Genomic DNA, 12,409 nt, shown 5'->3' on the forward strand with positions numbered 1-12,409 from the left:
ATATACGAGAAAGTCCTTAATGTAAATAGTCATGATAGCAGAAGTGTCGCCTAGAAATTCTATCACTAAATCTAAGCTTCTAGAATATTTTCATAGGTCTACAGTGTAAAGTGTATGGGCCCATATAATGTCCTAGTATAGTTAAGTTTTTGACCCGAACAGCTCCTCCGACTCCGGCTCCCAATTGGGACTAGCGGCCCACCCGAATCGCTCCGATAAAATTTACAGGCACATGTTCTCTCGTTCCTGGGGGAATCTCTTGGGTGTCTGGTTTCTGGTCTTTGTTCTTTGGTCTATTCCTTCGAGTCTCTCAACCCTTCGCAACCAAAAATGTCTCCTGCTATTGCCGCCGGTGCTGGCGCCGCCTCCAAGGATGTCAAGAGGGAATCCGCGACTGCTCGTCTTCTCGGTTCCGGTGAGATCAACAAATGACTCTTTCGACAAAAAAAAAGAGGTCGACACGCGACAAGTCAATCGCTAACGATATGACATTTTAGGCTGTGCTGGTATCGCCGAGTTGATGGTCTTCCACCCCGTACGATTCAATTGATCCCGGAACACTGTCCTGTCACATCACTGACTTGGGGTTCTCCCCCTTTGCAGGTCGATACCACGGCGAAGCGGTTGATGAGCAACCAGACCCGGGTAAGTATCCACCGGAAAATAATTGCGAGCGTGCGGACAGTCTCTAATAACCACTGTGTTAGATCGGCTCCGCCGCCGAGTTCAATAAGGTCGTCTTCAAGGAGTACGCCGATGCCACCGTCGGCCGCAAGTTCACCTCCCTCTTCCCCGGTCTGGGATACGCCGCTGGTTACAAGGTTAGTGATGGGATGGGATATCCGGTGGGAAAGCGTACAATCCGCTGACTCTTTTGAAAATAGGTCCTCCAGCGTATCTACAAGTACGGTGGTCAGCCCTTTGCCCGTGACTACCTCGCCCAGCATCACGGTGCCACCTTCGACAATGCCTTCGGAAAGGGAACTGGCAAGGCTATCATGCACGCAACTGCTGGCAGGTGAGATATACCCTCGGACGGACTGGGATAATATACTGGGTTGATTCTGACTTTTTGCGCTAGTTTGATCGGCATTGGAGAGATTGTCCTGCTTCCTCTGGACGTCCTGAAGATTAAGCGTCAGACTAACCCCGAGGCCTTCCGTGGCCGTGGTCTGTTCAAGATCATCTCCGATGAGGGTATGGGGTTGTACCGTGGTGCCGGTTGGACTGCCGCTCGTAACGCCCCCGGATCTTTCGCTGTAAGTTATCTTTGTTGCTGTCCACTTCCAGACCCCAATACTAATCATCTTCTACTTAGCTCTTCGGTGGTTCCGCTTTCGCCAAGGAGTATATCTACAAACTGAAGGACTACAACGCCGCCTCCTGGTCTCAGAACTTCGTCGCCTCCATCTGCGGTGCTAGCGCCTCCCTGGTCGTCTCCGCCCCTCTCGACGTGATCAAGACCCGTATCCAGAACCGTAACTTCGAGCACCCCGAGTCCGGCTTCCGCATCGTTTCCAACATGATGAAGCACGAGGGCTTCCCCTCCTTCTTCAAGGGTCTCACCCCCAAGCTCCTCATGACCGGTCCCAAGCTGGTCTTCAGCTTCTGGCTCGCTCAGACCCTGATCCCTGCCTTTGGCCAGGTTGTATAGACGGGGAAATGAAATACAAGGCCAAGATAACTTGATGAGTTCTTTATAGCCGCGGCGTTCTTCGACACTCTCCTCTTTCACCCCGACATCTTCTTCTGATCTCTTCTTCTGATCTCCTTTTTCTTTCCCGGCGTCTTTGTCCCTGGTGCGGGCCTTTTTGTCGTGGCCCAGCCTTTTACTGGACCGCTTGTGTATTTTTTTTCCCTCATAGATATGGTTTATTTGCGACGGGGTCTAGTTTACAGTTAAGAAGAATCAAAACTCCTCCATCTCTACTAGGCAACAAAGGCTTCATAATATCAATCTAGAATTGTTCAAAGGAGAACTGTATTAGGCAATTCGTGGACATGACGCCGAACTCATCAAGCATCATATCACGTGACTCCATCGCTCCATCTTCAAACCAGACCACCACCGCGTAGCCCCGACACTAATACCTCCACGCCCAAGCAAAGTCTACCAAGATGACCGTTTACCTTCTCTCAAAGTATGTGCCAATACACTCCCCATCCAACAACTCGAAACCTAGCAAAATCCCGCATGAATTACCCGGCTTCAATTCCAATCCGCGATCCCTCCAACAACCTACCTCCCGAACATCCCTTCCCCCCAAACACCAAATACACCTTGACATAACTAACTAACCCTCCCACTCTCCCAAATAGAATCGGTGACCCCATCTTCGCCGTAACAATGGGCATCGCAGCCTCCCTCTCCCGCATCCGCCGCGAACAAATCGAGCAGAATCCCGAGAAAGCATCGGAGATTGGATACGGGACTGTTGTGTCATTGGGGCAACGGCGGTTGCAGAGGTGGTGGAATGGGGATTTTAAGGATCTTTGAATGGATTGATATGCACTACACTGTCGCATAGGAAAGTAGCGCTCTTTGGGTGCGGATCGCAAGGACTGGACTACACTACACTACACTGCATATATTTCCCATCCTGGTCTGGGGTTGATATTTGGGAATTTGGGGTTTTGGTGTTACTCTGTATTTTGCTGGATTATGGGCCGAGGTTTAATTGATTGATTGATTGATACCTAAATGTTGAAGCGAAGCTTTCGCTATTCAGATTTCTCATGGCAGTTTGACAAAAGCATATTGCAAGCTAGATATAACACCAAATGAGAGGGGGTAGTCTCGGTTGAGCTTGGCTGTTGTTACAAGAATTCCCCTACGAAACCCCTGCAAACACTTTTTGCTAAGACTGTCAGCTACTCAAGGCATATACGTAGATATTTCGGCCATGATGATCATGGATTGCATTTTATGTCTACGGAGTGTAGTGTTAACATATGTAAACCTCATGCTTGAGTATTGGTATCAACTATATGTAAATATTCTATCTCTATATGGCCTTGACTAGGCATATGTCTTCCAAAGTAAAACCACCCTTCTATTCAGTTATAAAAAGCAAGCACCAACTAAACAAAACACCAACCTCAACCCAACCCTCCTCTACACCTTAGCCTGACCCTCACCCAAAACCCTCAAAAGCCCCTCATACGCCTCCCCAATAGCCTTTGCTTCCTCCTCCCAAAACTCCATCCCCTCCCCCTGCTCACCACCAACCATCTTCAACCCAATATCCTCCCCCCTCACAGCTTTACCAAGCACATCTCTCCCAGGAAACCTCAACTCGACCCCCCCTTCCACAATCATTTTAACCCCCTCCAAAACCTCCCTCAACTGCCTATTACACTTCCCACCCCCATGACCCCCATAACTAACCACAAACGCAGGCTTCCCACTCCACTCATGGTAAAGGTAATCAATCGCGTTCTTGACTACGGCCGGATACCCCCAGTTATATTGGGGGACGGCGAAGATGAAGGCGGCGTAGGAGGTTATTTCTGCGGACCAGGCGCGAGTGTGCTCGTGGGAGTACTCGGAGGGGTGTTTGATTTGGCTGGGGATGGTGGGTTCGTTGAAGAATGGGAGGGGGTGGGTGGAGAGGTCGATTAGGGAGAGCTGGGGTGTTGGGATGGGAAGGGAGGTGGTGGGATGGGTAAGGGGGTGAGGGATTGTTTGGATTTGATTGTGTCGAGGACGAATTGAGCGATTTGAGGGCAGACGCGGGGTTGTCTGGTGCTGCAGATTATAATGCCGATTTTTGGGGGACTGATTGAGTTGGTTGGAGTGGACATTGTTTGTAGATTATTTGATAGATGGAAGATGATAAAGACGTTTCTCGTGGAGCTTGTTGTTCGAAGACGATTGAGAAAGAGTTGCTTGATTCTGAATTGATGCCTGGAATAAAGGAGAATTATGATTGCCATCTCTCCAGCTTTATACTATCGATTCACTCCAAATCTTAATATTGAATACTTCAAATTCCCATCTCTGGCCTAATTGGGAATCCTCCTCCGCGGGTCACTCCGCGGGCCCGCGGGCCAGACATCAGGAAGCCTTGTTCGCTGTTAATAAAGCTTCGTCCTCTAAGTATAATCCTAGAATCCAAATATAGACTCGAATAAAAATTCAGATAAGACTGGAGACTTACATTGTTGCCTATGACTGTCATCGTTGGGGGTCAGTGAATGGCCCTGCTGGGCTGGCTCTCCTGGGGATATTTCCTAATGCCTCCCTCATTCACAACCAAGACAATGGACTAGTCCCATCATATCATATGGACGGGCCAAGAAGACCATCAGTCGGATTAAACTAGACAATAGGAGGAAAAGACACATCTGATAAGTTATGCTCAATGTGCTTGGCTGGTGTGAGGAAAGAACCCATCAACCTTCAAGCCATACCTAATATGTTCGACAGAAAAAGGGTATTACGTCTCTACGATCTACTCATTCTGCAGGAGAAACAGTTTGAATTAATATGAAATTTTGATTGGTATCGCCAGGACTTTTCCCAGCCGAGATAACCTTGTATCTATGCAATCACTCGCGAAAATAAAGAAAAAACTCGATGTCCCATAAGTTCGTAAAACAAGGCATGAAAAAAGAAAAAAGCTCCGAGCCAGATCACCCCAACAGTCGATTGGATGATCAACCAAGTTTAAGGGGCAAAAACCAAGTGCCATGAAAATCAAAGAGGATCCTCAAAGCGAGACATTTAGTCAAGCTCCTCGGGCTTCTCCTCAACATCATCGGCGGAGCGGGGAGCAGCGCCGGGGGCGCCACCGGGGGCAGCACCGCCGTAGGCAGCGGAGATGATGGGGTTGGCAACACCCTCAAGCTCCTTCTGCTGGGACTCGTACTCGTCCTTCTCGGCAGTCTGGTTGTTGTCGAGCCAAGAGATGACCTCGTTGATCTTGTCATCAACCTTCTTCTTGTCCTCCTCGGAGATCTGGAGCTTGCCCTCGGACAGAGTGTTCTTGAGGGAGTAGGCGTAGGACTCGAGACCGTTCTTGGCCTGGATACGGCCAGCCTCAGCCTCATCCTCGGCCTTGTACTTCTCGGCCTCAGCGAGCATGCGCTCGATCTCCTCCTTGGACAGACGGCCCTTGTCGTTGGTGATGGTGATCTTGTTGGTCTTACCGGTGCCCTTCTCGACAGCGGAGACGTTCATGATACCGTTGGCATCAAGATCGAAGATGACCTCAATCTGGGGAACACCACGGGGGGCGGGGGGAATGCCAGTGAGCTCGAACTTGCCGAGCAGGTTGTTGTCCTTGGTGCGGGCACGCTCACCCTCGAAGACCTGGATCAGGACACCGGGCTGGTTGTCGGAGTAGGTGGAGAAGGTCTCGGACTTCTTGGTGGGAATGGTGGTGTTGCGCTTGATGAGAGGGGTCATGACACCACCAGCAGTCTCGATACCGAGGGACAGAGGAGCAACGTCGAGCAGGAGGATCTCGTTGGTGGACTTGGAGGAAGTGTCACCGGACAGGATAGCGGCCTGGACGGCGGCACCGTAGGCAACGGCCTCATCGGGGTTGATGGACTTGTTAGCGTCCTTGTTAAAGAAGTCGGAGACGAGCTTCTGAATCTTGGGAATACGGGTGGAACCACCGACGAGGACGATCTCGTGGACGGAGGCCTTGTCGATCTTGGCGTCACGGAGGACACGCTCAACGGGCTCCATAGTGGAGCGGAAGAGGTCCTGGCAGAGCTCCTCGAAACGGGCACGGGTGATGGAGGTGTAGAAGTCAATACCCTCGAACAGGGAGTCGATCTCGATGGAGGTCTGGGCAGCAGAAGAGAGGGTGCGCTTGGCACGCTCGCAAGCGGTGCGGAGACGGCGGAGAGCACGGGCGTTGGAGGTCAGGTCCTTCTTGTGCTTGCGCTTGAACTCGTTGACGAAGTGGTTGACGAGACGGTTATCGAAGTCCTCACCACCCAAGTGAGTGTCACCAGCAGTGGACTTGACCTCGAAGATACCCTCCTCGATGGTAAGGAGAGACACATCGAAGGTACCACCACCCAGATCGAAGATCAGGACATTGCGCTCACCCTCAACCTTCTTGTCAAGACCGTAGGCAATAGCGGCAGCGGTGGGCTCGTTGATGATACGGAGGACGTTGAGACCGGCAATGAGACCAGCATCCTTGGTAGCCTGACGCTGAGAGTCGTTGAAGTAGGCGGGGACAGTGATGACAGCGTTGTTGACGGTGCCACCGAGGTAAGCCTCAGCGGTCTCACGCATCTTGACGAGGATCATGGCAGAGACCTCCTCGGGGGTGAACTGCTTGGCCTCACCCTTGAACTCAACCTCGATGATGGGCTTGGTGGCCTTGTCAACGACCTTGAAGGGCCAGTGCTTCATATCGGCCTGGACCTCAGCGTCCTCAAAACGACGACCGATCAGACGCTTGGCGTCGAAGACGGTGTTGTGAGGGTTCATGGCGACCTGGTTCTTGGCGGCATCACCGATGAGACGCTCGCTGTCGGTGAAAGCGACGAACGAGGGGGGTGGTGCGGTTACCCTGGTCATTGGCGATGATCTCGATGCGGTCATCACGGAACACACCCACACAGGAGTAGGTGGTACCCAAATCGATACCGACAGCGGGAGCCATTGTGAATGTGTATGTGTGTGAAGGAGGTCGTAAGGAAAGGAAACTCGTGAAGTTGGTAGTGGGTAGTGTACAGGAGAAGAAGTTTGGGATGAGGGAGGAGAGAGAATTAAAAGGTAAAGTGAAGTCTGGAAGGGAAAAAAAAAGAAAGAGGCAGGAGGTGTGGGCAGCGAAATACTGCTATATAGTGAGCGGTGTATTGTTCAGAAGCTTCTAGCAGGTGAGCTTCCATGGGCATCCATCGGGTTCCATGACCTTCTCTGCCCCAGCAACAGCCAGTCTACGCCTTTCTGGAGGCCAGCCGGGCCTTCCAGATGGGTCTAGTGGGGGCTATGCATTACTACAAGCTACATGAAGGCCCAAGACTCTTCGCGAATGAACTCAATTGGGCTTTGGTTCCTTTGGGATTCTTTCATTGTTGACGCTTTGGTCGAAAATTTTTGGTGGGGCAAGGGAATGATGTAATCGATGGTGGGATGACTTTGTCCCTCTTCATTGTGACACTCTGTATTGGTCCGGTATGTTACAGACGGATGTAACAGCCACAGGTGAGAAATTGGTGAGTCATAAGTGTAATAGTATGGTCACCACTTGAGGGCGTCATGATGAATTCATGGACTCCACAGCCACTCAACACAATAAGACCGACTCACGTGCAGATAGTCACGTGCTATTTAAGGCCTCAAAGACAGGGCACCAAGTTTCTGCAACCTTGACACCTCAGGCAATAAGGCTTCTAAAGCAATGAGGCATCAAGGCCCCAACTTCCCAAGACAAGCCACGCAGCCGTGCCAGGACACTAAATCCTTAAACTCTCATCTTGCGTACAGCACTTTAACCTTCACAGCGCCACAAATAAACCTTTCGGATATTCCTGCCGGATACTGTAGATTGACTAAGAATGATCATATAACTAACTAGCTAACTAGTTGCTTTTCTCTCTCAATACTAAACAATGAAAGAAACAACCATCAAAGAGCCGTTGTTCCATACTGAGTAGAACTGGATACGGAGTACTACAGCAACAGAAAAACTACACGTGCCCTCTTGGTGTCACCCCGAGCTCCCAGTGACACATAGAAATCCCAATCTACAAACCCAAGACCCAATAATCATGCACATCAGACCACCATAATCCTGGATCTTCCCAGTCTCATGAACGGATTTTTATCTGGACTCGTACTTTCAGGAAAACGCCCGCGGCACTAACCGCCCCTGGGCGCTCCGGGCTGATAACGCCATCCGCGCTAGGCATGACTGGCCACTGGAGTTTATTCTTCTTTATTTCGATCCAAGCTGCTCAAGCTTTCTTGGCCGGTTGGGTATTCATGGGCACGCGTTCAATGTAACACTCCGCACATTAGTCTCAATCCTGACCCTCGAATTCAGCTTGTCCATTGGTCAAATCCTCAATTGCCCCTCTCAAGGACTATCGAGAATCGGTGTGTCCGTCGGACAATCTTCGCTGTTTCCGAATGGCGAAGAGACAATGGGGTCGCACGCCATGGTGCAGGACAGTGCAGTGCAGAATTTGTAAATAATGTTTTATAAAAAGAAAATGTCTTTCCCTCGCCCTTGCCTGGCCCAGTCCATCTTCTGCTCCTCCCTCCCCGCCACCTGCTGGAATCTAAGCTCGCAGAGACAGACGGTCTCTCTTCCAGCTTTTGTACAAGATGGCGTTCTTGAGTGCGTTCAAGCGAAGGCGCCAGGCCGGAGAGACGGAGGAATCCACCGTGACGGTCGCGGAAGATCATGTCGAGATGCCCTCTCCCTCGAAGGATAAACTGGACGGTACCATTATGGATGAGGAAACGATAAAGGCTCAGGGCGAGACCGCGGCTATCGAGCAAGAAAGTCACGACAACCCCGAAATCGCCGCGCTGCCCTTGCAAGTGCGCCAACTGATCAACTTGACGGACGACCCGACCCTACCGACCATCACCTTCCGGTACTTTGTGTTGGCCGCTCTCTTTGTTATTCCCGGCGCTTTTCTATCCCAGATGAGCTATTTCCGAACCACAAAAGCTCCATACTCTGTCTTCTTTGTTCAGATCGCCTGTCACTATGCTGGTCACTTCTTGGCTAGAACCTTGCCCGCGTGGAATATTCGAGTGCCCGGAACGAGCTGGGGATTCAGCTTGAACCCGGGACCCTGGAGCATCAAGGAACATGTGTTAGTTACTGTGACAGCGGCTTCTGGTGCGACTTATAACCTAGGATACGCTCCTATTGTACTTGCAGAGCTTTGGTATGGAGAGCGGATTAACCCTGCTGTGGCTATCTTCTTCATGCTTTCCATTGTGTGGATCGGATACGCTTTTGCGGCCCTGGCACGAAATATTCTCCTGCCGGATCCTGAGTATATTTGGCCCCAGGCTCTGATGCAGACCACACTTTTCGAAACGTTCCGCAAGACAGATGCCTCCTCACGCCTTGCAAGACGCCAAATGAAGGTCTTCTTCTTTGCTCTGTTGGGAATGACGCTATGGCAATTCCTTCCAGAGTATGCATTCCCGTTTACCTCCTCGCTGGCCTTTCTGTGTTGGGTTGCGCCGCGGAACCCTGTGGCCAACTTTATTGGGTCTGGATTGGGAGGCATGGGCTTCCTCAACCTTTCCCTGGATTGGTCAAACATCAACTGGAACGGATCTTCCATCATGTTGACCCCCTGGTGGACTCAAGTTCTCCTGTTCCTGGCCTTTGCCTTCAACTGTTGGGTTCTCATTCCTGCTGCGAAGTGGGGAAATATGGGCTCTTTCAAGCATGGCATCATGTCCAATAGCTTGATGTTGGCCAATGGTACCACTTATCCAACTGCAAAGGTGCTCACGCCCGACTATCACCTCAACCAGACTGCGTACGAGCACTACGGACCTATGTACATGGGTGTGCAGAACGTGTGGGCGACCTTCTTCGATTACGCCAAGCTTCCAGCTGCGATTACCTGGATTGCGACGTTTGGCTTCTCACAAGTCAGCTCGAATCTGAAGAAGATCCTTGAAACCCGCAGGACAGCCAAGGCGGCCAAGGCTGCTGGAAACCAGAGTGAAGGTCAGGGTATTCACCACGCATATCATGATCGCCTGAATGTGATTCAGAGACAATACAAGGAGATCCCATTGTGGTGGTACTTTGTTCTGTTCCTGGCCGGATTTATTATCCTGATCACTTGTATCGCGTGCGGATACCTCTTCATTCCTATCTGGACCTTGTTCGTGGCCCTGTCTAGTGCGGCCGTCTTCGTCATCCCCTTCGCCTGGCTGTACGCGATCTCGAACTACCAGCTCGAGACCGGCTCATTCAATGAGCTGATGTATGGCTACATGGTGCACACCAAAGCAGGCTCGGGCCACCAGCACCCATGCGGCCCCTCCGTATACGGATCCATCGCCGGAGATGCCTGGTATCGCGCGCAGTATATGTTGCAGGACCAGAAGATCGGGCACTACATGCATATCCCACCACGAGAGATCTTTTTCTCCCAGATCTTTGGTGTCTGCATGGGTGTTCCTATCAACTACGCCGTCATTCGGTGGATCATGGATACCAAGGGTGACTACATCACCGGCAAGAAAACAGATCCTCTCAACCAGTGGACCGGCCAGAGTCTTCGCAATTCGAACACGATGGGTGTCCAGTACGCTATCCTAGGACCGAAGCGACTCTTCGCTGAAGCCGAGATGGCGCCGCTGCCATGGTCGTTCCTCGTGGGAGCCGTCATCCCGCCCATCCTCTACATCTTCCACCGATTTTTCCCGCGGCTGCGCATTGATCTGTGGAACGTCAGTATTTTCTTCGGAGGTCTGGCGATGTTCTACGGAAATGTCAGCACTGGCTATACGTCGGCTATCATCGGCGGGTATGTTGTGATGTACTGGGCGTACCGAAAACACTTTGAGGTGTGGAAGCGCTATAATTATCTGGTTGCGGCGGCATTTGATGCTGGATTCAACTTGAACATGTTGCTCATCTTTTTCTTCTTTGGTGCTGGCAAGCAGATCTCGATGCCGAATTGGTGGGGGAATAGAAGCGAGTCGGTTGAACGGTGTTTTGCACTGGAGAGCTGGTGAATGGCGCCATGCTTGACCAAAAATATGGGTATTCGTTGCTATAAGGTTCACAAATATATTACAACCCTTCTTTACATCTTTCAAAGTCCTTGTAAATTAGTAGCCACTCACCTAGTAGTTCATGCATGTAATTATCCGTCGAGTCTAGGCATCCACCAGTGTATGCCTGAGGCTCCTGGGTCCGAGCCCCACTGCGGCGAATCACATCACGGGATCGAGGCGTCCCTTACTGTTGCAGGTTGTTTTGGTTGGAGAGCTACACCTTGCAGACCGTCTCTTTTAAATCCTCCCTTTTCCACTCTCCCTCCTTCTCTCCTCCAATCCACTCTTTCTACATCTATCCACTTCACAATCACAAACTCTTCTATCATGGGTGACCACGCTACCATCAACGACCCCTCCGCTACCGGTGCCGCCTTCGCGGAGAAGGGCAAGGCCAAGGCCCAAGAGCCCGAGCTGAGCATGGACGAGGACACCGAGTCTGAGTCTGAGAACGGTGATGAGATGGTATGTTTACCTTGCGCATTACCCGTTACCTTGGATTGTATGATCCATCATCATCAGGAACCTTTTACTGACTCGTTGCAATAGGTTGACAACGGTACACAACCCCTCCTCTATCCCCCACCTACATCCTACCACCATTACTGTCCATTTTGCCCTGGCGTTGTGCCGTCATGACCCAATGGGTTAACGCGCCATGGGTTATCCGCGTCGCGATCCCTCAACGCTCTCACCATACCCATACCTCCCCAATTAATACAATACTAACACACCACTACAGACGAGGAGGAAGTCGACGACAACCTGGAACCCATCTCTGAAGCCAACATCATCTCCGGTGGCCGCCGCACCCGCGGCAAGACCATCGACTGGGAGCAAGTGCGCAGCAAGACCTCCGACGAGATGGAGGAGGACGAAGATGACGACGAGGACTACCAGGGTGGCGCTAATGACGACGACCAGATGCACGACTAAGCGCCGCCAGTCGCCATGAAAGCTCAAGCTCTGAATGATAAATGACTGGACTGTGCTTTGGAGGATCGGCGCTTAGGTGGAATGGGTGGCTCTCTCTCGGTCGTGTCTTCAGAGCATGTTCTTCTCCTTCTCGCTTTTTTCTTGAAGCTTGCGGGCGCGTCCGTTCTCAATTGAGCATGGATGGTTTTCCCGGGCAGGCTTTGAGAATTGGGCTCTTGCGCTGCTTGTACAGCGATGACTATGACTCAATGAAGCTCGCTTGATTTTAAAATTTGTTTTCTGGCTCAGACTAATATATGTGTTTCTGAGTGATGGTGCTAGAAACCTATTCGTTATAGATGGTAGTTGTAGATCCGTAGAACTATATTGACTTAGACTGGATCCATAACACTCAACGATATGACACTACCCACCAAACCTGGTCATATCTACACAATGCAAATAAACCATCACAATATCCATAACCAAAATTCACATAACCAATTCAGACCCTCCCTCACATACAAGAAGTAAACAAAAAAAACCACCCCCATCACGTGCATCCGGCTCGGTCTCGGCCACTATTACGCTTTGGCCACCTGTGTTTTTGTGCTCCGCAAGCATCAAAAGAAAGCACCAACCACACCTCAACAAGCCAACATCTGGTTTCCCAGCAATCCCGCAATGTCCTCATTCAACTAGACACATACGCCGAAACGATCAACTGAACTGACGACACCACATAATACCGCG

At 51.0% G+C, this 12,409-nt stretch overlaps 6 protein-coding genes across 6 annotated transcripts; 4 read left to right on the plus strand and 2 right to left on the minus strand.

The window, feature by feature from the left end:
- Positions 1-330: 330 nt before the first annotated feature.
- Positions 331-1,654, plus strand: N7473_000382 (putative mitochondrial GTP/GDP transporter Ggc1; the record flags this gene model as incomplete). Its single annotated transcript, XM_057146322.1, has 7 exons — positions 331-415; positions 498-535; positions 604-645; positions 708-821; positions 885-1,018; positions 1,082-1,259; positions 1,319-1,654. 7 exons carry the CDS (start codon positions 331-333, stop codon positions 1,652-1,654), a joined length of 927 nt encoding a protein of 308 aa, XP_057014208.1.
- A 417-nt stretch (positions 1,655-2,071) lies between these two features.
- Positions 2,072-2,813, plus strand: N7473_000383 (uncharacterized protein). The gene is made up of 2 exons (XM_057146323.1): positions 2,072-2,141; positions 2,320-2,813. Exons 1-2 carry the CDS (start codon positions 2,119-2,121, stop codon positions 2,495-2,497), a joined length of 201 nt encoding a protein of 66 aa, XP_057014209.1. The 5' UTR covers positions 2,072-2,118; the 3' UTR covers positions 2,498-2,813.
- A 302-nt stretch (positions 2,814-3,115) lies between these two features.
- Positions 3,116-4,181, minus strand: N7473_000384 (NADPH-dependent FMN reductase; the record flags this gene model as incomplete). The annotated part of the gene is made up of 2 exons (XM_057146324.1): positions 3,116-3,742; positions 4,161-4,181. The coding sequence occupies 2 exons, from the start codon at positions 4,179-4,181 to the stop codon at positions 3,116-3,118; spliced, it is 648 nt and encodes a 215-aa protein (XP_057014210.1).
- A 545-nt stretch (positions 4,182-4,726) lies between these two features.
- hsp70 (molecular chaperone Hsp70) lies at positions 4,727-6,632 on the minus strand (the record flags this gene model as incomplete). Its single annotated transcript, XM_057146325.1, has 2 exons — positions 4,727-6,493; positions 6,519-6,632. The coding sequence occupies 2 exons, from the start codon at positions 6,630-6,632 to the stop codon at positions 4,727-4,729; spliced, it is 1,881 nt and encodes a 626-aa protein (XP_057014211.1).
- A 1,670-nt stretch (positions 6,633-8,302) lies between these two features.
- N7473_000386 (OPT family oligopeptide transporter) lies at positions 8,303-10,699 on the plus strand (the record flags this gene model as incomplete). Its single annotated transcript, XM_057146326.1, has 1 exon — positions 8,303-10,699. The coding sequence occupies one exon, from the start codon at positions 8,303-8,305 to the stop codon at positions 10,697-10,699; it is 2,397 nt and encodes a 798-aa protein (XP_057014212.1).
- A 369-nt stretch (positions 10,700-11,068) lies between these two features.
- N7473_000387 (histone H2A.Z-specific chaperone CHZ1) lies at positions 11,069-11,677 on the plus strand (the record flags this gene model as incomplete). The annotated part of the gene is made up of 3 exons (XM_057146327.1): positions 11,069-11,206; positions 11,291-11,300; positions 11,484-11,677. The coding sequence occupies 3 exons, from the start codon at positions 11,069-11,071 to the stop codon at positions 11,675-11,677; spliced, it is 342 nt and encodes a 113-aa protein (XP_057014213.1).
- Between the last annotated feature and the right edge of the window lie 732 nt (positions 11,678-12,409).

This window comes from Penicillium subrubescens (assembly GCF_028828155.1).
Source record: "Penicillium subrubescens strain IBT 31985 chromosome Unknown utg000001l_segment0_segment0, whole genome shotgun sequence".
NCBI classification, from domain to species: domain Eukaryota; kingdom Fungi; phylum Ascomycota; class Eurotiomycetes; order Eurotiales; family Aspergillaceae; genus Penicillium; species Penicillium subrubescens.

Excerpts from the sequence above, each read along its gene's own strand:
- N7473_000383 (XM_057146323.1), top strand. The coding sequence starts at position 2,119 with ATGACCGTTTACCTTCTCTCAAA. Across the intron at positions 2,142-2,319 it reads ACCGTTTACCTTCTCTCAAA|AATCGGTGACCCCATCTTCG; the intron begins GTATGTGCCAAT and ends TCTCCCAAATAG.